Source organism: Anomalospiza imberbis, chromosome 17, assembly GCF_031753505.1.
Source record: "Anomalospiza imberbis isolate Cuckoo-Finch-1a 21T00152 chromosome 17, ASM3175350v1, whole genome shotgun sequence".
Classification (NCBI taxonomy): Eukaryota; Metazoa; Chordata; class Aves; order Passeriformes; family Viduidae; genus Anomalospiza; species Anomalospiza imberbis.
The window spans coordinates 6,803,135-6,825,707 of NC_089697.1; the positions used below are offsets into that span (position 1 = coordinate 6,803,135).

Below are 22,573 nucleotides of genomic sequence, written 5' to 3' on the forward strand. Positions count from 1 at the left end.
CTCATATCCTCTTTCCCATGCTTCTGTAGGTGTTTTTCTCCTCTTCCTACCACACTGAATTTATGTGTTGGTTTTTCATTTTTTTCCCCGTGAAAGCCCTCTTTGTTCAAGTAATATTGATTCTGAACTTTTTTCACTGCTGTTATTCTCCTTTCTTGTTTTATGACCCTTTCATCTAGTTTTGAGTGGCAGTGTTAAGAGTGCAAGCAGATGAGCAGCAGAGAAGTGAAGGCCTGGGCTTAGCAGCGATAATCTCAGACTGCAAATTTTGGAATAGCCCCAATGAAAATGCTTTACCCCTTCTTGCTGAGAGCTGAACTGTCAAGCTGTCAGCTGTTTGTCATAGACTAGCTCACCACATGCTTCACTTTAGTTTGTAAGTGTGCCCTCTTCATTTGCCCATACCTTTAGTTTGGTGTGCACAGAGCTCAAGGCTGTGTTTGGCCCCTCTGGTTGAGTACATATCCAGAGACAATTCAATTTCCATGCTCAGTGAGGTCCTGTGTCACTGACCCTGATCCCTCTGTGCACCTGGCTCTTGTACCTCTGAAGGCATCTGAGAAAGAGCTTCCCATTTTGGTAGTGTTGATCAAAAACAGTGCCATTTTTTGAGTATCCTGGTGCCTTGATGTTTAGCTGTCAGCTGGGAGCTGGCACTGTGCCCAGCTCCCCACTGTGCAGTCTGTAAAAGCAGACCTCAGACCGCTTTGCTTGTAAAATCTTCTACAGCAGATTAAGCTGAAAAATTGTTACATGATTTAGGAGATTGCATGTCTGTGTCCTGAAAATATCTGTGGGTGGAGAGAGCAGCGAAGCCCTGTGGAAAGGGCACTGCGTGTCGACTTGGGACTCAGGCAGTCCTTTTTCCATTTTTATTGATCCATGGCCTTAGGAAGGTAATTTATTCTTTGCTTCTTTATGTGTAAAGCAGGAGATAACACTTACCAGCTTTCCTGAGGTGTTTTGGAATATACAATGTGAAAAGGCCTGTTAGAGCTGCATGTTGTGGTCTGATGCACAGATCTTGGTTTTCTTTTTTAGCACTTTTCTTTATAGCACCATCTATTGAGAATTCATAATTCATTCTTTCTAAGTGGGTGCAGTGATCAGAAGCTAAAAAACCAAAACATAAATATTTTATTGCATGCCAGTTTATATTAGCGAGTACTGTGTTTGGGTACTTTGACTTGCATCAGGTGGAACCTTGATGTGGTGAATGCTGGTCCCTGCAAAACAGTAAACCCCACAGCTTCCCTTATCCAAGATCTGCAAGGAAATGGCTCTCAAATAACTGTTAACAATTTATGTTGTACAGGGGGAAGCTCCTCCCATGCAAATCCAATTTCGTGGTTACTGTAGTTTAATTATTTATTTTATACTAGACACCACAGACTTGTTTGTACTATGTGCTTTTATACTGAATTTCTCATTCATGGGAATAAAAGGAACTGTGGGAATATTGACTGGGATAGCAGAGCTGTTTTCCAGATAAAGTGTACAGAGTACAGCTTTCTTCATCCTGTCTGCCATGGAAAGCTTTGTGCTAGGGTCACTGCTGCTGTCAAAGACTTGTCAGGGTTTCCAGTGTGAACTCTTTTTATTTGGTTTGCAACTTGCCTGTCAATGAATTTATGGGTAGGAATTTGGCCTGAGAACTGCAATTTTGGGAAAAGTGTATTTCTTGTTATAAAACTGCTGAAGTGTTTTGAGCTCCATTGGAAGCAGAGACTGCTGCTGCTCACATACAGGGTAGAAGCACTATTGAAGTGAAGCATCAAGACATAAAGCTGAATTGATACAGCTCAGGTTTTCTAATGATGTTTTGTTAACACAAATGGGAAAATATTTTTTAAAATGAGTTCTTCAAGGAGAGAGCTAAACAAATGGCTCTTCACATGCAATTTAAATGTGGTGTCTTGAGGGACTAATGCAAGGAGACAAAAGCAATGTCCAGGGGGAGCAAATAATCTGCTGAATGATTCATACAGTTTTACACAAAACAGGTGAATGAAAGATGATCACCAACAAGATTTTATTAACAAAAGACATGAAAGCCTCAAGCGAGGCTTTGCTTTACTATCTCCAAAATTTTATAGGACAGCTGATACTCTCACTGCAAGCCTCAACAGAAGCTTCCCAGACAGGAATGCCCTGCATGATGAACTCTGCAGAGTTCTTTTCTGTGCACTCTCAAAAGAACCTAGTTCAGTTATCTTTGTAGCACCCAGGAGACAGCAGAAATCTTCAGCTGATGCCTCCCTGAGCTTTCTCTCCCACGAACTGATGAAACCCCATTCCCTCAATTTATTTTCATCCATCCTGTATTAACCCCCAGACCACCTCAGTGGTCCTCTGCTCTCCCAAGCACAGTATGTCAAGGCCTCTCTTTTATTGGAGAGCCCACAACTGAATGAAATATTCTGCAAATTGCCCCATGAGTGCCAAGGAGAAGGTAAGAATTCCTTCTGTTGACCTGCTGGTTTTGCTCTTGCTGGTGCAGTGTAATGTGTGATTAGCCTTTGTCACTGCAGTGACACTCTGCTCAGGTGTCACTTGGCTGAAGTGACACGCTGGTGACTCTCCTGCAGCTTGTCCAGCAGAAGGTCCAGGCTCTCTTGCAGAGCTCACCTCTCCAGCCAGCCCCAGCACACAGCTGAACCTCACTAAGAAAAGACAGATGAAAATACTTTTCCTGTTGCTGCTTGTGTGTCTGAGCAAATGCACAAATAGGAGACCTGGGAACTGCTTTGTCAGCCCGGGCACTTGAGAGAGATCCATCACAGAGTGGTTATTTAGGACATTCAGAAAACCACGTCTCCTGCTCTGCCCCTGGGACGCCGGCAGGATTGATCAGTGTGTCTGAGAGAATAGGGAAGTGGGTCTAATGAGCTGGAATACGTCTTGTCGTACAAGGGAGCTGTGCAGCAGGCAGGGGAGCTGTGTGTTATGCAGCCCAGAGTTAATGAGTGAAAATTGGGCTGGCAGAAGCTCTGCTGTTCCTGCGAGGGCTGCAGTTTGAGGAGTGTGCTGCCCTAATTGGGCTGGGCAGAGGGGGGTGATGCTCCTGCTGCCGGCGGTGCCCTCGTTAGGTGTGTGTGTGTGTATCAGGTTAGCAGGGCTATCACTGAGAGCAGAATACCCAAATCACATTATTATAACTCATTTCTCTTTGCTTGTGTTCAGTCTTGACAATGCAAGATGGTGCCTCCTTAGAGCAACTCCAGCATGTTTGATTTGAAAAAAATAAGTACCATGAAGAAACAGTAAAATTGCCTGATACAGTAAGCACAGAATCACATTTGTTTTTATCATTCCTAATTGTTCAGATTCCCTAATTTTAGTGCTTCTGGGGAAGGTCTGCTGCAGTAGTCTGTGTGCTCTTGTGTCTGGTATCCTGTGCCCTGCTGCTGTGATTGTAATGCATTTTATCACCTCACTGGTAATGTATTGCCAGTTGCTTTGGGGTCGTGTAATGAACACACTGGCCTGAGCCATCTCCTGTTGATGTATTTGCCTCCCTGTTGGTTGTCCTTAACACCCAATACATGTTTCCATTGCTGTGGTTGACTTGCTGCAAGAGCTGACTGATATTGATACTCTCCATGAGAGTGAAGAAGGAGCTGAAGTCCTCATAGACGCTCTTGTAAGTAGGAAACCCCAGATTATTTCAGTGCCTCAACATCTGTCTCAGCCCAGCAATGAACACTGACCCATCCTGCTATCTGCAGCTCTGGGTGTCTTTGCTGCCAACATCATGATGGAGATAGCCAGGAAAAGCCTGTTCTGACCCTGAGACCACGATGGCTGTTTTTGATGAAATGCTAGAGTTTGGGCAGTGGGTGGTTGCACCATTTGCACATTGTTGCGCCACTTCTTTTTTGGAAGGAACACTGTCATATTGCAAAATTTGTGTGGGCTGGCAGATTTTTTGGTGCAGGGAGGGAGAACGAAGTAATAATGTTTGTGACTTGGACAGTGTCCCATTGAAAACAGGAGCTTTTTTTACATTTCCCTTCTCTCCCGTGAAAAAGTGTGACCTGGGTTCACTCATGGAGAACTGAAGTTGTTACCCAAAGGACAGTGATGCCCCTGTGATCTTTCAGTCTCACCTCTTGCACAGGAGACCGGTTGTCTTCTACCCAGTAACTCTTGTTTCAAGCCCAAAAATCTGGGCTTGAACTGGGGCATCTGTCGGTGATGGTGGGATTTTTTCTTAACAAGAAGTAAAAACTTTGAAGTTTTCACATAGCAGAGCAAATGAAGTTTAAGGGTGGGGAAGGGTCCAGAAGTAAGGATCTCTTTTGGCATAGAGAGTGAACCAACCCAGAAAATTACCTAGGTGGGTAGGAATTGCATTGGTTGGTTTTAAGTGTTCCTTGCACAGTTAACTCTCTGAGTGCCTCTGTGGGGATGAGTTTCCCCTTTTCCTGCTGTTTGTGCTGGATGCCTCCTGCTCCCTGGCTGCAGAAGGGGAATACCAAACCCTCCAGAGAGGTGATGCCCAGCCAAACATGAGTTTTACAGGTCTGTCCTACCTTGGAGCTGGCGAATTGCTGCCTTTGAGTGTCGCTATGGCTGTGTCTGTGTTTGGTTCTGTAACTATTGTGTTGAATTTGGAAGACAGGAAATTACAGTTTTTCTTTTGTTTGCTTTGTTTGGCTGCTCTGTTTTCTCCTACAATCCTTGTCCAGTCACTATAAAGTTACCTTCCAGAGGTTAATGACAGTGCCCAGAGCCCAGTTCCTCCAGCTGGCCTCTGGGATGTTGTTAATTACTCTGCCTTGGTGGGGAGATTGCTGGGTGAAGGAAAAGGGAGAGAGGGTCTGCTAGAGAAGATGTTTTCTATAAAATATGTGGAGAGGTAGTAAATCAAGTGAAGTTCTTTCTGTTTTCATTGTCACCAGCCTACTGATAATAGCCGTGTTTAGAGGTTTCATTGTCCTGCTTGAAAGAAACAGGTCAGGCCTATCTTGGGAGAAATGTTTAGATATCTGCTTTTTAGATTACTTTTTTTTTTCTTTTAAAAGAAAGTAGGTAAAAGGTTGTAGGGTATTTGAAGATTGTTGCTTAGTTTTCTGCAGCAGCCCATATATGTGTTTTTTCCACATATTTACTGGGCCGAAAGCTGGTTAAGAGTGTTTGAATTGGTAATGCTATTTTGTTTAACTGTTCCAAACTCATGTTCACAATGGAAAGTTTGCCAGAGTCAAGCTGGGACTCTCCAATTTGAGTTTTAAAGGTGTATTTTGGGTGTGAGCTCTGTGATTCAGGGACTCCCCCCTGCCTCTGTAGTTTCCTTAATTCACTGAAGTCAACTTGGTGCATTCATCTTGAGAGGATTTAACTGCAGGACTTCAGCTGGTGACAGTTCAACTCTTGGGTTTGGATCTGTGTGTGAGCATTATTCTGTTAGCTTTTTGTCCCCGTTAGATGGAAGGTCCAGCAGCAATGTAGGCAGGCAGCAGTGACCAGCTGGGAGTGCAGCTGCTCACAGAACTGACAGTTCTCCCATCCACAGTAGAATGTGAGCCTCATGCTTCAGAATTCTGAGGGATTATAAATCAGGCTGGTTCAGGAAATAAGACTGTGACAAGGTGCATGTTTCACTCCTGATGGTGTTCTGTTTAATCTGAAACACAAAAGTTGTTTCATTAATTAGGGAAAACATAGTGACAGATGTACATGATGATTCCTTCACTTCCTCTGAGATTTTACAGCAGGGTTGTTCGTGTCTTCTGGTCATGTCTGGCAGGGTGTTGCCTTCATCTTCTTGTTTTCATTCTTGTTTCTTATCTCTTTATCTTTTCCATGACCCCGGGGATTTAGGTGGAGGGCCAGGTCGTGGCCTTGTTGGTCCAGAATTTAGAGCGCCTGGATGAAAGTGTGAAAGAGGAGGCTGATGGTGTCCACAACACCCTGGGTAAGTGGCTGCTGCACAGCCCCTTGCTTCTTTCTGTGGTTTGTATCTAGGGATGTGAGTTATCCCTTCCTTTCCCCCCTCCTCTTTTTCTCTTGGACTGCCAGCACTGCAGTAGAGGATCTGGTACAGCTTTTATTCAAGCACAGTTTGGAATGACTCGTCCCTGGAACCAGAGTTTGTCCTTTGTTGCATGGCTGCATGAAAGCTGCCTCTTCCCAAACCAGTTGTGTTGGGAGGTGCAGATACATGGATCACTGCACTGCACCAGAGGCAATCACAGAACTGTTTAGGTTGGTAAAACTCTCTAAGATCACTGAGTCCAGCTATTAACCCAGCACTGCCAAGGCCACCACTAAACCATGTCTCAAAGTACCACATCTACACAGCTTTTAAAAACCTCCATGAAAGTGATCCACTGTCCATGTATTTATTATGAACATATCTGTGATGAACTATACTTTGTTTCTGTTTTAACAATATATTTAACTTTCAGATAGTAAAATATCTGCAGTTCATGGGAGGACATAACTGCCTCTCTGCTGCCTGATCTTTGCACAGCACAGAACCATGGCAGGGTGGTGCTGCTGCTGGCAGTCAGACCATCACCCACTCCTTGCAGTCCTTCAGGATTGTAATCTCCCAGGACTGTAAGAATGAGAGAGACTGGAAACATGAGATTTGTAATTTGTGATGGGGAAAACCATCTGTTTTCTGGGTCTTTCTTCCTAGGAATCGTGGAGAACATGGCAGAGTTCAGGCCGGAGATGTGCACGGAGGCTGCACAGCAGGGCCTCATGCAGTGGCTGCTCAAGAGGCTGAAGGTGAGCTAGTTTCTCACTTTCCTTCTACAGACCAGTTAGCACAAAAACTAGGTTAAGAAAAAACAGTTGTGCTTGTGTGTGTTACAAAAGCCCAGTTAAGGACAAAAAGTTATAGTTCAGGGTATATGTCCTCAGCAGTTTTAGTTCAAAGAGACACACTTAGGTTTTGTCTCTATAAATGGCTTACAGTAGAAATTGTCTCTTTTCTCTTTTCATATGATTCATATATGTTGGATTTCCATGTGTGAGATCTGTAGGACTATAAAAGCTGACCAGTGAGAGGGGACACTAATAGTAACCATTTAATGGCCTTTGCTTCCCACATTTCTAACAATTTTTGAGTTTTAAGCGATGTCTGTGTTTAAATGCTGCTGGGGGCGGCTTTTGCTTTGAACTCAGCTAATTGCCTTTTAAATTAAAAGCTGCTTTTCATACACTGCATCCTTTGACAGCGAGTTACACACTTTAACTCTGTCTTGTGTGAAAAAATGCCTAAACATTCACTGGAAAATGCTGTAGAAAAAGAATGGATAGTTCAGCCCTCTCACAGAAATAGTAAAGGAAATATAGCAAAGAAATTCTGGCTGTTCTCTAACCTGTCAGCAAGGCATTAGCACTTCCATGCTTAAATGTCTGCATGATTAGAAAGCCTCTGAATTCCAGAAATTCTCCATCAGCTGTGTAAGTGCAGGTACCCCTCTGTGCACTTCACATCCTTGTTAGTAGAAGTAATCTGTAATTTCTCACTACAGGTAGTAACATAATTATGTCCTTTGCTTAAAAAGAAAAAGTGAAATTAATTTCAGTCTTGGCAAGTAGGTACTGCTGCCTGCCTTGGAATTACTGTGGCAGCTGAAAGACTGAAAAACTTGGGAAAGCAAAATAATCCCAACTAGGATTCCCCTGCTTGGTGCCACAGAACATGAATGCTCAGTGGCATTCCAAGCTTGTGCAGGGTGTGTCTCTTGGGTTCTCTGGCTGTGTTAATCCCTGGGTTTGGGATGTAGGATCAGGCTTTTTCTTGCCTGTACAGGGTTGTGGGGAGCTAACGAACCCCTCTCCAGGTGCTTTGGCTCTTGGCAGTGCTTGGTCTTGAATCTCTTTCCCTGACAGATGTCTTTGGGATTAACCCAGGATCTCAGCAGCTGGGTAGAGATGCTGTGGAATGTCTGTGGGATACATTTTAAGATCAGAGTTCTGTCTGGGCAGTGATGAGGACATCTGGCACACAGCACAGAGCGTCACTTTCTGTTTCCTGACAACATTTCAGGTCTTAAAATTGTATTGTGACTGTCAGAGCTGCATCAGAAGGCTCAGGTGGAGAGCTCATAGCTCACTGCTGCAAGCACAAGCAGGGTTTGATGATGTGTGCAGTCTTAGGAGATCAGAATGTTGTTTCCCAGGATTTGCAGGGCAGCAGTTGGTCACCCCATGGCAGAAGCTGTCAGGGCTGTACAGCACTGAGCACCTTCCCCTCTCCTCCATGGTCTGCTTGGAGGTGTCACCTGGCTGCTGTAAATACCATCCTCTGCAGAGTGGTTGGGGATCATTTGGAATGAAAAGCTTTATTTAAAGTCAATACTTGGTGGTGTTTGGAGTCTTCCTGCTTTCCATATTTCCGTGTGTGCTTGCACACCGTGCTCTGTTCCATGGCAGGGGTGTGGGATGATTGGCCCAGCAGCCCTGCATAGGCAGGACTGTCCACCTGCTGCAGGGACTTGTGTGTTTGGGGAAAAAACTGAGTGACAAATGCTATGTTTTAAGCATAGGACTTCTGCTTTTTCCCTTCTTGAACAGTGGAGGATAAATATCTGGTAACTGATGATTTTTAAACTTGTTTTATTTTATGAATCTCTCAGTAAACCAGGTTGCATTATTATCTAATTGGTTAATGTTCAGTCTGTTTCTGTAGATGAAGCAGCTTTGGCAGCACACAAAAACATTGGATCCAGTTCAGAACCACTCTAGGGTTTTTTTGGGGGGTCCAAATTTGGCATTTTCATTTCATTATGACTTCTTTAGCATATTTGAGGATGGAGGGAATATCTGAAATGGAAATTATGTGATTGTGCAGGCAAAACCTATCTCATGTTCTTCTGACTGTCACACTCTGATCCTCACAGGAAACTCTGGCAGTTACTATATAATGTTATTGTGATGTGTGTTCTGAAATTCTGGTTTTGCTGACAGGCATGGACTTCCAGAACAGAGATAAATGCCATGCACCCACGTAACATTGTGGAAAACACATCACAGGAAAGAGATTCTGTGTGGCAAACAACTGGAGACTGTTCTTAGGGGTTTTGAGCCACCTTGGCCAAACCTACTGATGTAGGACCATGTGAAGAATCACAGTGGACCTTCTACATGTGTGCATGAACCCACATGCACCTCCTATCACCTCTGAATCAGAATTGTTACTGTTCTGTCACTGAGGAAAACTGCAGAATTACTGCAGTTGTGTTTTATTTTATGTGCTGGTTGTACATTTGGTGCTTTGATTAATGTGTTCTTCAAATCAATGAGATGCTGAGGGCCGTGCCCTGATGGGTCTCTTGTTCCTTCCCCACCAGGCTAAGATGCCTTTTGATGCCAACAAGCTGTACTGCAGTGAGGTGCTGGCGATTCTGCTCCAGAATAATGATGGTGAGCCATGCCTACCATATCTCTGTCAGTGAGGGCAGAATCCAGGCTCCTCTCAGATCTCAGCAGCCCTTTTCTGCCACCAGCTCTCCTCTGCTGGCTTAACTCTCCCCCATGTGCTCCCTCACCTCCACCCTCTCTTTCTCTGCAGCTTTTGTGCTCTGTCAAGCTGTATTGATTTTGTTTGCTGATGTATCAGTGTTAGATGGCTGTAAAATCTGACAGTTAGCTTCATTTTTCTCTCTCTTTCCCTTCTTCCCCCCACCTCCGTCTAGACAACAGAGAATTGCTTGGGGAGCTGGATGGGATCGATGTGCTGCTTCAGCAGTTATCTGTGAGTAATTCCCACATGCCTTCTCTTCCATCCGGAGACTGCTGGGCTGGGTGGGAGGAATGGAAAATATCCGGGGTGCTGTCCTAGCAGTGCTTCATCTTTGGTGAAGCAGAGTCCCCAAATACCTTCCTCGTGGTGTGTCATCCATGGTCAGTGAGATGAATCCCTTTTGTAAAGATGTTAATGCTGAGGTACACGGAAGTTAAATTATTACATTATAGTTTCATGGTGAGTTGGAGGTAGGCAGGGTTGAAATTGGCCCATCTTCAGCATGCTCCGCTTCAAGCACAGGGCTGCCCATGTTTGAGCTGGCTGAAGGTAGTGTGCTGCTAGCTCACTTGTATTTCTTCAGGCAGTGCTGCCTGCACCACTCTCAGGCATGAATTGTGTAGGAATCTCTGGTAATCAGCTTATCCACATACTTGAGTGTGAATTTGCCCTTCCCCTTCCAGGCCCTGTGTATTATGCTTTAAATCCTGCACCAAGCTGCTGCACATTTGTGGGTGCACAGTCAGGGCAGCAAAGGGCAGCAGCTACAGAGGATGCAGCAGTGACCTGTGTTATCACTGGCTGATACCTGTCAGGTGCTGGAGCTTTTGGTGCAAGCTCTTCATGTGTGTTCTGCAACAGCACAGCCCAACATTTGGGGGTAATTTTGCTTTCTTTGTCATTTAGGTGTTTAAACGACACAATCCGAGTACAGCAGAGGAGCAGGAAATGATGGAGAACCTGTTTGACTCCCTTTGCTCCTGCCTAATGCTCAGCTCCAACCGTGATCGCTTCCTGAAGGGTGAGGGTCTGCAGCTGATGAACCTGATGCTCAGGTACCTCATTAGCCTTGTGATTTCCTTCCTGCTTTTCATGTGCCAATACATGTTCTAGCTAGATATTTGTGGTTTTATTTTAAAACTTCTGTGTTAGGATATTTGTCTGTCTTCTCTTTCTGTTTTTTCCAGCAGGTAAGTAAGTTGAACTTTCTCAGTTGTGGAATCTTCACTCTTTGTCTTTATTTCCTAAGAGCTGAGGTTGCCACAGTAGCTGCTGGAAAGTGGCAGATCTTTCATCTGGGTGTCTGCCACAGAGAATGCTGTAGGTCAGGTAAACCCTCTGAGGATTTAAACGACCCCTGTGAGGGCAGGAGAGGACCTTTGGATGTCCCTAGGGAAAACATTTTTCCTTTTGTTCCCCAGTTCAGGCTCCACTGTGTTGTGTGGCCTCTGAGCTGTTGAATTCTTGTGGATGCTGATACAAAAATTACTTCTGTGAGTGGGGCATAAGTTTGTATTTCTTGTGCTGTGCTTTGTCACACCCTAAACCTCTGGGGCTTCTCTGCTCTCTCTTCACTTTTCCTTGCTGGGCTGGCACCGAGTTGTGTCTGCTGGGCTGTCTGGCTCCCCAGAGCTGCAGGAGGGCACAGTGGGCTCTGTCTGTCTGTCCCCAGACTGCCAGGCTGTGTGCTGGCAGGTTAGCAAACACCAACCAGGAATGCTGAGCTCCTGCAGCTCAGGGCTGGGGAATGTGAAGCAGCAGGGAACTGAATAAATAGCCCAACATGGATTATTCAAATAGGAACACTGGGTTTTCTTGAGGCTAATTAAGGAAAAGCTCCAAAACTAAGAATGGGAAGGAGGCCTCCCTCTGCCTGGAGTCCTAAGCTGCTAAACCAGCCTTGCAGAACTAATTAGTTGGAGTTCTTGTGCTGTGTGGGGGGGATTCAGTGTTTGGATTTTTAAGAGCTTTTTACCCATTTTTGACTCTACTGTTTACCACTCTCTGCACAGGATTCCAGCTGGATAATTATAACAAGAGGAAAATTTCTCCTTGGCTGCATTTTGCCCCCCATAGTAGTTGCAAAGGGTTGGGAGGGACAGAGTGTGATGGATCTGCCAGCAGCAGCTCTGTCTGATAGAGTTTCCAAGGCCTCAATCTGTGGATTCTACATTTTGAGTGGGATTGGTAAAATGACAGTGGAAAAAAACTAACAATTCACAGAATTTGTTCTAGAAGCTTCTGTCACTATTATCCACAGGCATGTACTATATTGACAGCTGATTATTTTATATTTTTTAAACTCTACTAAACTAGCTGTAGTGCTTAGAAGCTCTCACAGGTGCTCAGTTTTTCTTGGGTAGAGCAACTTAGGTGACCGCAGTCTGTTGTTGCATGTGGATCGTTGTGATCTGGAGCTGTACATCTGTGTCTTCTTGATTCCTTCATGATAAACAGCAGAGAGCAGACATGCCTTTCAGTTGTGATTGACCACCTTGCCCACAAACAAGGCAGAGTATTTTTCTCTCCTGTTGGTGTCCTCTGAAGGCTGGGGGCAGAGATCTGTTATTTTTTGGTTTTACTTTGGAGGTGGTTAATCACTGTACCACAGCCTGTAGAGATGAAAGGACAAATAGGCAAAGTTGAAAGTGTATTGACATGATGTGAGATAGATAAGCTGTGTGAGAATAAAGATATCAGGCTTGAATCTCCATTACTGTCGTAGGGAACACAGCATTCTGTGTCTGGTGCTGCTTGATCCATCCAGCCAAGTCGTTCCATTATTGATGGTTGTGCACACAGACCTGCAGAGAGCTGCAGCAGCTTTCAATGAGCATTTAATGTGCTCATGATATCATGAGAACAGCATGGTTTCTGTTGTGCTGAGCCTTAAAATGTGTAGCCAACAGCAAAAGGTGATGTTGTATCATGTGAACTTCTCCTGGTTTGTGGGGGGTCAGTGGTAATGCCTGAAAATGAGCCCAGTGTGGCTGATGTGCCTTATGTGCGTGGCCAGACGGGTCCTGGGCTCATGCTGTGATCTGGGACTTGCAGTTGGCGCTGAAGAAATTTGGGCTTCACCAAGCAAGTACATGGGAGATGAGCAGAGGCTCTGGGAGAAGAGCAGGTCAAGAGGGGTGAAGCTGGTGACAGCACAAGTGAAGGAGGAAGTTTGGAATTAGAATGAGAGCAGGGCTGTACATAATTATTTAATTTACATCTCTGCACCGAGGGAAGCTTGTTTATTTTATGTCACATCTTTATCAAAAGCAAGATGGTTTATCAAGCTGGCAGCCACCAGCAGAAAGTTTAGAAACGTCCCTTAGAATTAAACTAAATTTTCTTTTTAGTTCAGAAAGTACTTCTTAGTGCTCAGTCCCTCAGTCTTGCCTAGTAACCTAACTGCAGTTTAGTCAAAAGAGAGGAAAACAGGCTTGTCCTGTCAGCTCCCGGTGCACACTGACAGGCAGTTATTGCTTTGGCTGTGGAGCCGTGTGAGGTTTGAGGAGATGCAGCCGTGCCGCTCCCGGGGGATGTGTCAGGGAGATTCTCTGTTGCTCAGGGAAAATGATGTGTGGCTTTCCCAGCTATGAACTGAGGAGCATGTGTATGCACAGAGACAATTACAGCCCAGGGAGCTCATGGGGATCTGCATCGCTTGGGCCACAAAATGTTCTGTCCTGCAGCTATGCTGGGACTTTGCTTGACCCTCAGTGAAAGTTTTTGTCTCCTGTACAGAAAACAAGGTGAAACCAGACAACTCCATATGGCTCCCCAAAGCTTTTCTGTAGCTATTTCAGGGTAGATTTTTTTTATGATTATTAGAATATTTTTATGTTTTCTTGTCCTGCTGTTCCTAATGACCCCTGGAAACATAAGTTGTTTCTTTACTAAATCTTCTGATTATTAAACTGAACCATTTTAAGCACACTTTCTCAGGAAATCTAGTGTTCTGCTTGTACTGGTATTTTGGAAAATTAAAGGCTATGTTCTGCTAATGTGGAAAGTACAAATAATGTCAGCACACTGTTGTTTTTTTTTAACAATATATGTATCAAAAGAGTTGTCTCAGATATAAAGGTGTTAAAAGGAGGAAAACAATGGTTAGTGAATAAAGTTGTAATTCAGAGTTTCCATGAACACTGAGGCCTCTCTGCATTTGGGGATTCTCATGTTTGCTTGTCTGTGAATTAGTGTTCAGCTAAAAGTTCCCTCAATGGGCATAGATGAGACTAAGATAAACTGCTTGCCCTCTGGCAGAATAAATATTTCAAATAAAATCAACTCCAGACAGTCCAGGCAAGCAGCTATTGATCTCTAAAAGCCTGAACTTAAACCCAATGAATATTCCAGAGCTCAGCCCTGCACAGCCTTCCTAAATGCTGATCAATATGCAATTACTTCCCCTGAAAACATTTCTGGTGTCATCTGGCCTAAGGAGTACTTTATTTTTAGCTCTCTGTCGTGGGGATGCGGGGGTGCCAAACCACCCTCCTGCACAGCCCTTGGCTGGTGGGGGGAACTCAGAGTCCAGCTCCACACTGGGAGCTGCCCTCCCACCACGGGCTCAGTAGTGCCTGTGGCTGCACTGGGCAGGGTCACTTTCTTTCAGGCTGGGGTGTTCATATATAGGTATTTTAGTTTGCCTGTTGTTAGGGGCTCATGAAGTTGGGTCTCTGCAGGGAGGTTTTTTTCCACAGCTCTCTGGAGGCTTTGAGGAGCCCCTGCTGATGGACATGGGGTCCTGGTGGCTCAGTCTGCAGCTGGGCAGGATCAGAGATTGGCATGTGCTTGGGGTGAAAGGTGGTGAGGCTTGTGCCTGTCCTGTCCTGGAGGGAATGTCCTCCTAGGCTGGCCTTTAGGGACACTGGTGGCTTATGTTCTCCAAGCTCATGTTAGCTCCTACTGATATTCACTTGGTCTGGGCTGTATTATTGACCAGTTTTTCAGTTCAGTTTGTTTTCCCCTGGGTGGATTAGGAATTCCTGTGGTTTGGTTTGTGAGGTACAGGGCAGCTGGAGATAATTTTCAGGGCATCGCTGTGTTACTGGTGTGAGCTACCACCATGAACATTCTGAACTTGAATTAAAGCAGAACAGCCCAGAGTCTGTCAGCCTCCTTCCATTGTGTGGTTCCTGGTGATGGGGTTTCATTATAACTGACCCAGCTATGCTCACCAAACTTACTCCTTTATTAAATTAAACTTATTAGATCAAAGTCCTGACCTTTTTGGTGTGATAGTTTTTGCCTTTTGTATCCAACCCAGCCTCCCCTTCTGTTTTGTGCCAGTGTTTGTAAAGGAGTGAAAAAATATCTTCTTCAGTAGCCAAGAAATAAGAAAATAAAACCATGACAATAAAATACATAAAATTAAATAAAAATAGAAAATAAAAAGAAATAAAATACATTAAAAAAGAAATAACCAAGACAATATTCTCAGCCGCAGTTTTGAAAAGAGTTACTGTTGATACAGTGTTTTGGCTTCTGGAAGAGAAATCTTGATTAGAGCTTGTGCTCAGACTCTTCATCTTATCCTTTCCTTGTTGTGTTCCTTTCCTTGTCTCTTTTAAGTAGGATGCTCCAAAGCTCCTCATGTCCCTGGACAATTTAATTTGCCTCTTTTCACAGAGAGAAGAAGATTTCCCGCAGCAGTGCCCTGAAGGTGCTGGACCACGCCATGATTGGACCAGAGGGCACAGACAACTGTCACAAGTTTGTGGACATCCTTGGGCTGAGAACCATCTTCCCTCTCTTCATGAAATCACCCAAAAAGATAAAGAAAGTTGGAACAACTGAAAAAGAACACGAAGGTAGGTGTGCTTCCAGATCCTTACTGCTATGGAGGAGGTGAATGGACAGCCAGTGTCTGAAAAGTACCTGCAGGGAGGAGGGAAGGGCACAGCACCCATCTTTGCAGCCTTCAGCTCTGGGTGTCCAGCCTGCTGCTCCTGTCACAGCTGGCTGTTGAGGGCACACTTGTCCTGCTTGTTTTGGTATCAGCAGCTCCTGGCGATTCCATTTCATGTGCTGTTAATAAGTTATTTTACTCCTGTAGAGTCTGTTGTTTGAAGCTCTTACTCTGATGCAAAACTCTTTTGAAAAGAGTAATGAGGCAACTACAAATGTCACCTCAAAAGCAGTGTTTTCATGGCTCTGAGCACTGAAGTGTGACTGGATGAACATCAGGCATTGCAGAAATAAACTGCATTGCTTTTGAAGTTAGGTTTTTTTTTCCTTTTTTATATTTTTTAACTCTCTACTCTGAAAAACTGCTTTAACAGAGATCTGCTATGGAATAAAACTACTATTACTGTGGGACCTAACACTGAGCTGAGTGGTCAGTCTCTCCTGCTCCTGGTAACACCGCCTTTCCCATTTTGTTGGGAAACAAAATAGACTATGGACTATGTCTTGGAAGAAACTTTAAATACTTCCAGTTATGCTTAAGGTTTTGTGCCAGTTCATTGCTCAGCTCATTTCTGCAGAGGGTGAATACTGTCAAAAGCTGAAGAGGCGTGAGTGGGTCTCACAAATGCCTAAGATCTATCCTGAGCTCCTGCAGCAAGCCAAGGGAAAGTGGAAGGGCATAGCGAAAACATGGGAGCTCGAAACCCAAATCCCCTGCTTTAGGACTGTTCTGGCAGCTCAGGTGGGACTCAGGCGTTCTCCCAAGGCTAGGAGGGAGGTGCTGTCCCTGCAGAGCTCTCTGGGTGCTGGCTGAGGCCCTGGCTGGGACTGAGCAGCACCTTTCTCTGGCAGAGGTGCTGAGCTGGGGACAGCTGCTTGTTCTCCCTCCTGAGCAGGACAAGGAATGGGTGGTGTCATGGGCTGGGCATGTGTGTGGCAGTGGCTGCTTTCCTGGCAGAGGTGGAGAGCAGGGACTCACCTGTCACTCAACCCCAGAGCAATTCACACACCCGCTGACAGTTCTGGTCACTTTATCTGCCTTGTGTTGCTTGTCTTGGGTAGATAATGGTGAGGGAAAAATGCTGTCTTGTGGTCTGGGGTTTATTCAGCGGACTTGCAGAGATAGGTTTGGTTTCTGTAGGTTATGTAATAAAATTGCTGGTTTATGTAATAAAATACACAGTTATGCTTCAATGGGTTATGGGGAGGTTTAGAAATTTTCATTTGCAGTGTGAAAGTGAGGTTTGTTTAATTCTTCTTACTGAGAGAAAGCTTCAGCTGGAATGGGAGGTTCTGGGTAGAGGTCTGAGTCTGGCTCATGCCACTGACTTAATTTTTCAGTTTTGGAAAGTGAGCTAATCTCTGTCTCATCTGCTTCTTCTGGAGAGTGCAGTTGATACCTGTGGGCAGTCCTGGCTGCTGTGAGGATTAGTCTGGAAAGCCCTGACAGGGTCAGTTCCTGACTATTTCTGTGATAGCATGAAAAGCCAATCTGGCCTGAGGAGAATGAAGTGATCCATGCAAACAGGCTTTGTATCACATCTCCGTCTCATTATCATGCTGAAGAAATGGAGAACATTAAGATGAGTCCAGAAATCAGTTCTATTAAAATAAACTCTCCCTAAAAGGCTGTGGCAGTAAGTCCAATTTTCTTTGTTTTGCATCACTGGGCAGGTGAGTTACTGAATTTCTAACGACAGGAGGTAATAGAGATGTTCAACAGGGTTCCCTGGAGCCTGTCACGCCGTTGTCCTGACACGGTGTAAGCAGCACAGCGTGTGCTTTTACTCTGCTGAGTGCTGCCCCAGCTGTGCTGCCCCCATCCTGGGGGGAACATGGCACAGGTTCCTGGGTGCCTCTGGCTTTAAGGGAAATAGTGCAGGTGTGGCATGAAGGAACTGGTTCCCTCTGTGCTGTTCTGGTCCTAGGAACATGCTGCTTTTTGCTTACCTCTTTGTTTATTGATCAAAAAGAACTCTCATGTTCAGTCTGCGTATTTTCTCTTAAAAACTTTATCCTGTGTTCAATCTGTTTCAAAAAAAGTTAATTAGAGCAATCTTGTATTAGGAGAGCTTTCATGTGCATGCCAAATGGAGAAAGAGATTCCTTTAAAGGATTCTTTGGAATGGCTTTGCAGCAGTGGCCTCAGTATTTATTTAAAGCAGCTCTGAGGAGCTGGGCTGTGCTTGCCCTCCCTGTGTTGCTGCTGGGATGGTTTTACAGCCCAGGCTGTGCCGTAAACCACAAAATCCTCAGTGGGCTCTGAAACCTGGGGCCTAATTACAGCTGCCTAAAGGCCAGCCTTGCTAAAAGGTTCCAGCACTGGGTGAGGTTCCAAACAGCTCTGCTGAAGGGTTTGTCCTGCCTGTCCCTCTGTCTCTTTGCATGCAGTGGCTGAAGTACCACCAGGCTGGGGGTCCTGGCACCCACTGTGGCTCCAGGTGCTTCACCTCTCACAGGACATGCAGTGCTCAATCTCCAGAGCATCAAATCTTCTGTATGTATATGATGGTTGTGGGAAAATATCCCCTTGTCTTTATTTTATAGCAGTGTTGCTATTTACATAAGAGATAGTCTATAAAACCATGTTTGTTTTATTGTCTCTAAGGCAGTGTTCTGAATGTGACAAAATAATAAATATCCCAGTGAAAAAAAAAATCTCAGTGTGACTTGCTGAGCTTTTATTTATTGCAGAAATTTATAATCCAAATTAAATTTGATAAAAGCAACTTCTCTGTAATGTATTTCTTCCTTTCTAAATGCTAGCATAAAGGTGTCAGTGCTGGTTAGCTACATTTTAAACACTGTCAGTGTTTAAAAATCATTTTACTCTAGGGAGTCTGTGAACAATTTAAATCCAAACTGCACGTATTTATGCTTTATGTACACTATGTAATTAGGAAAAAAGAAAGGGAAAATTTCTTAACCATCTTTATGGATGATCTGAGCCTGAAGATTGGGCCTGTGGTGTCTAACTGAGTGCACATTATCTACACTTGAATTTTGCCTGTGTTTGTACAGATCATTATATTAGGATATTAGATTTGGGAGAAAAAAAACTCATTGGAAGCAATTTCCTTTTTTCTGAGGCAGTGAAGCAACTCAAACCAGAAATATTTCGCAGCTGAAGACAGAAATGGCTTGGAGTTTTCTTGTGTCTGAGGGGTTGCAGTACTCACATGAGTGCCCAGCTGGGTTGGACAGCCACAAAGAGAATCAGCCTGGCTGTGTAGGAGGTGCCATCGTGGTTGTGGATTGTGAGCTGGTTGAACAGCAGTGTCCCTTTGATGTCTGTGATTGCAGGGAGTGCACAGAAATCTGCCTCTGGGTGGTTCTTGGCATAAATAGAGGGTAAGATTTTAAATAACATTTCTGTGTTGTGACTTTTGAAATGTGGAGGTTGCTATATGAGCATCTGCATTCCCAAAACCTTCCTGCTGCAGAGCTGAGAGTCGGGGTGTCCCCCTGTCCATGAGGGTGCAGCAGCTTCAGCACAGTCAAGTCACAGCATTGGATGCTGGTTTGAAATTCTTGAACAGTCTCAGTGAGCTAAAAATGGAGAAAACACAAATTCCTCCTGAATTAGAGAGTCTGTAGTGAAGCAATCATAGCTAGCTCGACAGGCTGTATATCCTCCTGCTCTTTCTCAGGATGGTTATTTGCAGCTGAGTTTTGCTCACTTGGAGAGTGTAATGAACTATAAAAGGATGTTTGTCCAATTCATCTTCATTTAAAAGCCTTCTCTTGTCTTAGATGTCAGTTTTACTTAGGAATGTTTAATTTGATAACCTGAGAATTAGTTCAGCCAGTTTCCAAAGGAGAATTCCTATTGCTGGGGTGTTTTGCTTGTTTGCCCTCTATCAATAACAAAGCCTCTTTTGGAGATCCTCAGCTACACCATCCAACAACCATGTTGTTTAAAAACAACAACAAAACCCATTTCTTGGTAAATATACTCTTACTCCTTTGTGACATGCACTAAAGGCAGCAGAGCCCTTGGAATGAATGTCTGCTTCAGAACCAGGTTCCCTGGGCATGGGGAAGTGGAAAGGCAGCAGCAGAAACATGGCCTGATAAGGAGTTATTGGTATTAACTGAGCACCCTCTGCCAGCCAGAAGAAAGTGTTTTTCTTTTGGTGGTCTTGAGGGGTGAGCACCCAGGGAAGGCATCAGTCTGTTTAAGCAGAACTTTATTATGCCAATTTGTTATTTCACCATCACCCTCCGACAGGAACCTGTGATTTGAGTGAGCCATGATGCTGAGAACAGAGTTAAATTTATCTCAATTAAAGTGAGCGTGCTCTGTTGCAAGAACATCAGAAAAATAAACTTTCTCAGTCAATAGAAAGAATTTTGTTTTACGTTCAGCTTGATGACTGGATCTAGCTCACCAGGGCTATTGCTTGTGGAGCTTTTCCAACCCTCCCAGGCCCCCCTTCACCCATCCATAAAATTGGTGTTTCTTGCTTGTTCTCATTATTTTAAGGTAGGATTTTTCTTGGCAAAATGCAGTGATACTCGAGTGGGTTACTCTTTTGAAATGTAGGTTATTAATTCACGTGGAAACAAGTCAGATTATCAGCTGCTACTCCACTGGAATAGCATGTCCCAGTGCCACCTGTAATACTGGGATGGACCAGTGGCTTCATCCAGGTTTCCCAGCAGCCCTGAAGCCTCTTGTATTACAAGAGTTGTAATACCTTGTAATAATATCTTATTATAATATCTTGTATAACTCTTGCATTAGAAGAGTTGTATGCCTAGGAGGGGTAGAAGTATCTCAAAAGAGCTGGCTTGCATTTTCCTGGTATTTTCCTGCTTCTAATTAGAAACTACAATTTATCTTAAGCGTTCTTTACAAGACAGAAGGCTCTTAAATGTGTTCTGCTGGGTTCACCAGATCATCCTGCTTGGCCTCCAACGGGCTGCTGTCCCTGGCATCCAGAACTGCCCACTGACCCCTTCCTGCAGGATGATGCTTGCCTCCTCTTCCTCACTGTTGAGCTTCCTCCCCTGCCAGGCAGATGTCCATTATAATGAGATGTAAAAAGGGGGAAAAAAAAGCAGGGGGTGGGGATAATAAAGGCAGAGGAGTGTAGTGTTACAGCTTGATTTGACAGGACCTCCTGCTGTTGCAGCTGCCAGTGCCAGCCATGGAATAGATTAATCTGTATTCCAACACGCCGAGCTGAAGTCAAGATCGATCTAATTAGGGTGTTTTAAACACTGCTTGCATGCTGAAGTCCCTGTGCCTGTCTGGAGAGAGAAAGGCTTCTGAGAGCTTGAGGTGATGCTGGGCTAAGCAGGACCCTGGTGCTGCTGCAGGAAGCAAATGGAATATGACCTCCTAGAGCCAGGGATGTGTCTGGGGTGGTGCCCTGCAGGATTGGGATCGTGGGGAGCGGCAGGGCTTGCAGGTGAGCCAGCCATGGGGCAGCAGCAGTGCTACTGGCTGGTGTGAGAGAAGCCTCCCATCTTCCCACATCCATGAATTTAGGGGATTTTGGGATGTTTGCATGAAAAAAGTTGTTCTTGATGCATAGTAGCTGCCAGCTGGTACCTGTTATTTCTGTGAAAGCACCTTTGTGGTGTTTCAGCAGAGCTTGGTTTGGTGTTGGCTTCTCAAAGGAATAACATTTCATCATTCTTTGAAATAGGGCTTGTCTGCAACCTCTGCCTTTGGCCTTGTCTGTGCCCTCCCTGGAAGCGATGCCTTTTATGCAGGGGATGTGGACCTTGGCTGAGTGTTATATTTTTATGGAGAAGCTCCCAGAATATTCTGTAGCAGGGAGGCTGCCTGTAGCTTCACCCCGGGGCAACGCACAGCTCATGGCCTCTGTCTGCCCTGAGATCAAAGCCAGGCAGCTGCAGGTTCTGTGTTCTGGGGACTCAAAGCTGCATCAGCTACTCACCATTTCCCAAAGGAGATCCAACCCTGTGCAAATATTGTGATTACAGCTTTTAAAATGTTGCACATGTGAGATGGAGATTGGGTCAGTCTGTGGTAAAACGGTGAGACCCCATCTGTGGGAACCTGCTCCCCAAGGTTAGTGTTTCTCCCTTCCCATGGCTGCGCAAACACTTTAATCCACTGGATCATGGACTCAACCTCTCATTCCATCAAGCTTTGCCCTCATTTTTGCCAGTGTCCTTGCCTGTGGATGTTGGTATTTATTGGGCCAGGACTTGCCTTATCAGGCGTAACCTTGATTTTGGGGTGCGGCATAAAACACGCTAGTGCGTTATTTTTCCGGGAGCTCATAATAAAACAGTTTAGATAGTTCAGAAATATTTCTGTAAAATATTTCTTTGAACATTTTGACCAGGCAACTGAATATTTCCTGGATTTTCTGCAGTGATATGCTGAAAGAATAACCTTGTTCTCAAAACCTCTGTGTCAGCTCCTTTAGACTTGTCAGTAGTTTTAAAGATTTTATTGATAAAATGGATAAATATCTGCATACAACCACCAAAGCAAAAATGATAACTAAAATACATTTCCTAGTAAAGGAATATTGGGAAAAAGCAATGAAGATAGATCATTGGTGAGAATACTGCTACTAAAATGCTGCATCAACACTTCCAAAAAAAGAAGGTTGGGGAAAAAAATAGTGTGACACAGAATGCTGACTTCTTCCTAAACCAGCAGAGCATGTGTTGGCATATATGGGGGAAAAAATTCTTCATTTTGTTAAATTTCTTTCTCCTTAAGAAAATGGGTTCTTGCAAGAACTTGAAGGTTTTTACAATGCTTTTAATGTCAACACTCGATTTGGTGTCGCTTTCTGTGGAGTAACAGTTTGTGTGCAGTGGGAGCGTGCTCTGACACCCCTGGAGCCATCGTTCACCCCCGTTAGGCTGTCGGAATGACGGAGCAGCCACACGGTGCGGCCACCCGATAAACCTGTTATCTGCCTGCTCCTCCTGCCAGCAACGCTCCCAATCTCCTTGGAACATGAAAAATTGACACCACCTCAGGCAGAAATCTGTTTCGAAAAGGAAGCTCCATTTATAAGCAGCTAATGAAATGGGGGGTGTGAGTGTGCCTGTGCAGCCTCTCCTGGTGCTGCCCTTGTGTGCAGGATGCAGATAATCCATGCAGCAGGGAGCACAGACACCCTGGCCAGGCAGCCTGCGTGCCTTCACCTTCCAGGGCCCAGGCTGCTGGGAGCAGGAGCT

At 44.7% G+C, this 22,573-nt stretch overlaps 1 protein-coding gene across 1 annotated transcript in view; it reads left to right on the top strand.

The window, feature by feature from the left end:
- CTNNBL1 (catenin beta like 1) overlaps positions 1 to 22,573 on the top strand; it is a 48,099-nt gene that overhangs the window by 11,578 nt on the left and 13,948 nt on the right. Inside the window, exons 5-11 of the mRNA XM_068207682.1 lie at positions 3,546 to 3,643; positions 5,827 to 5,920; positions 6,650 to 6,741; positions 9,315 to 9,387; positions 9,660 to 9,718; positions 10,394 to 10,542; positions 15,116 to 15,297. Coding sequence (XP_068063783.1) covers positions 3,546 to 3,643; positions 5,827 to 5,920; positions 6,650 to 6,741; positions 9,315 to 9,387; positions 9,660 to 9,718; positions 10,394 to 10,542; positions 15,116 to 15,297 — 747 coding nt within the window. The remainder of the gene's footprint in view (positions 1 to 3,545; positions 3,644 to 5,826; positions 5,921 to 6,649; positions 6,742 to 9,314; positions 9,388 to 9,659; positions 9,719 to 10,393; positions 10,543 to 15,115; positions 15,298 to 22,573) is intronic.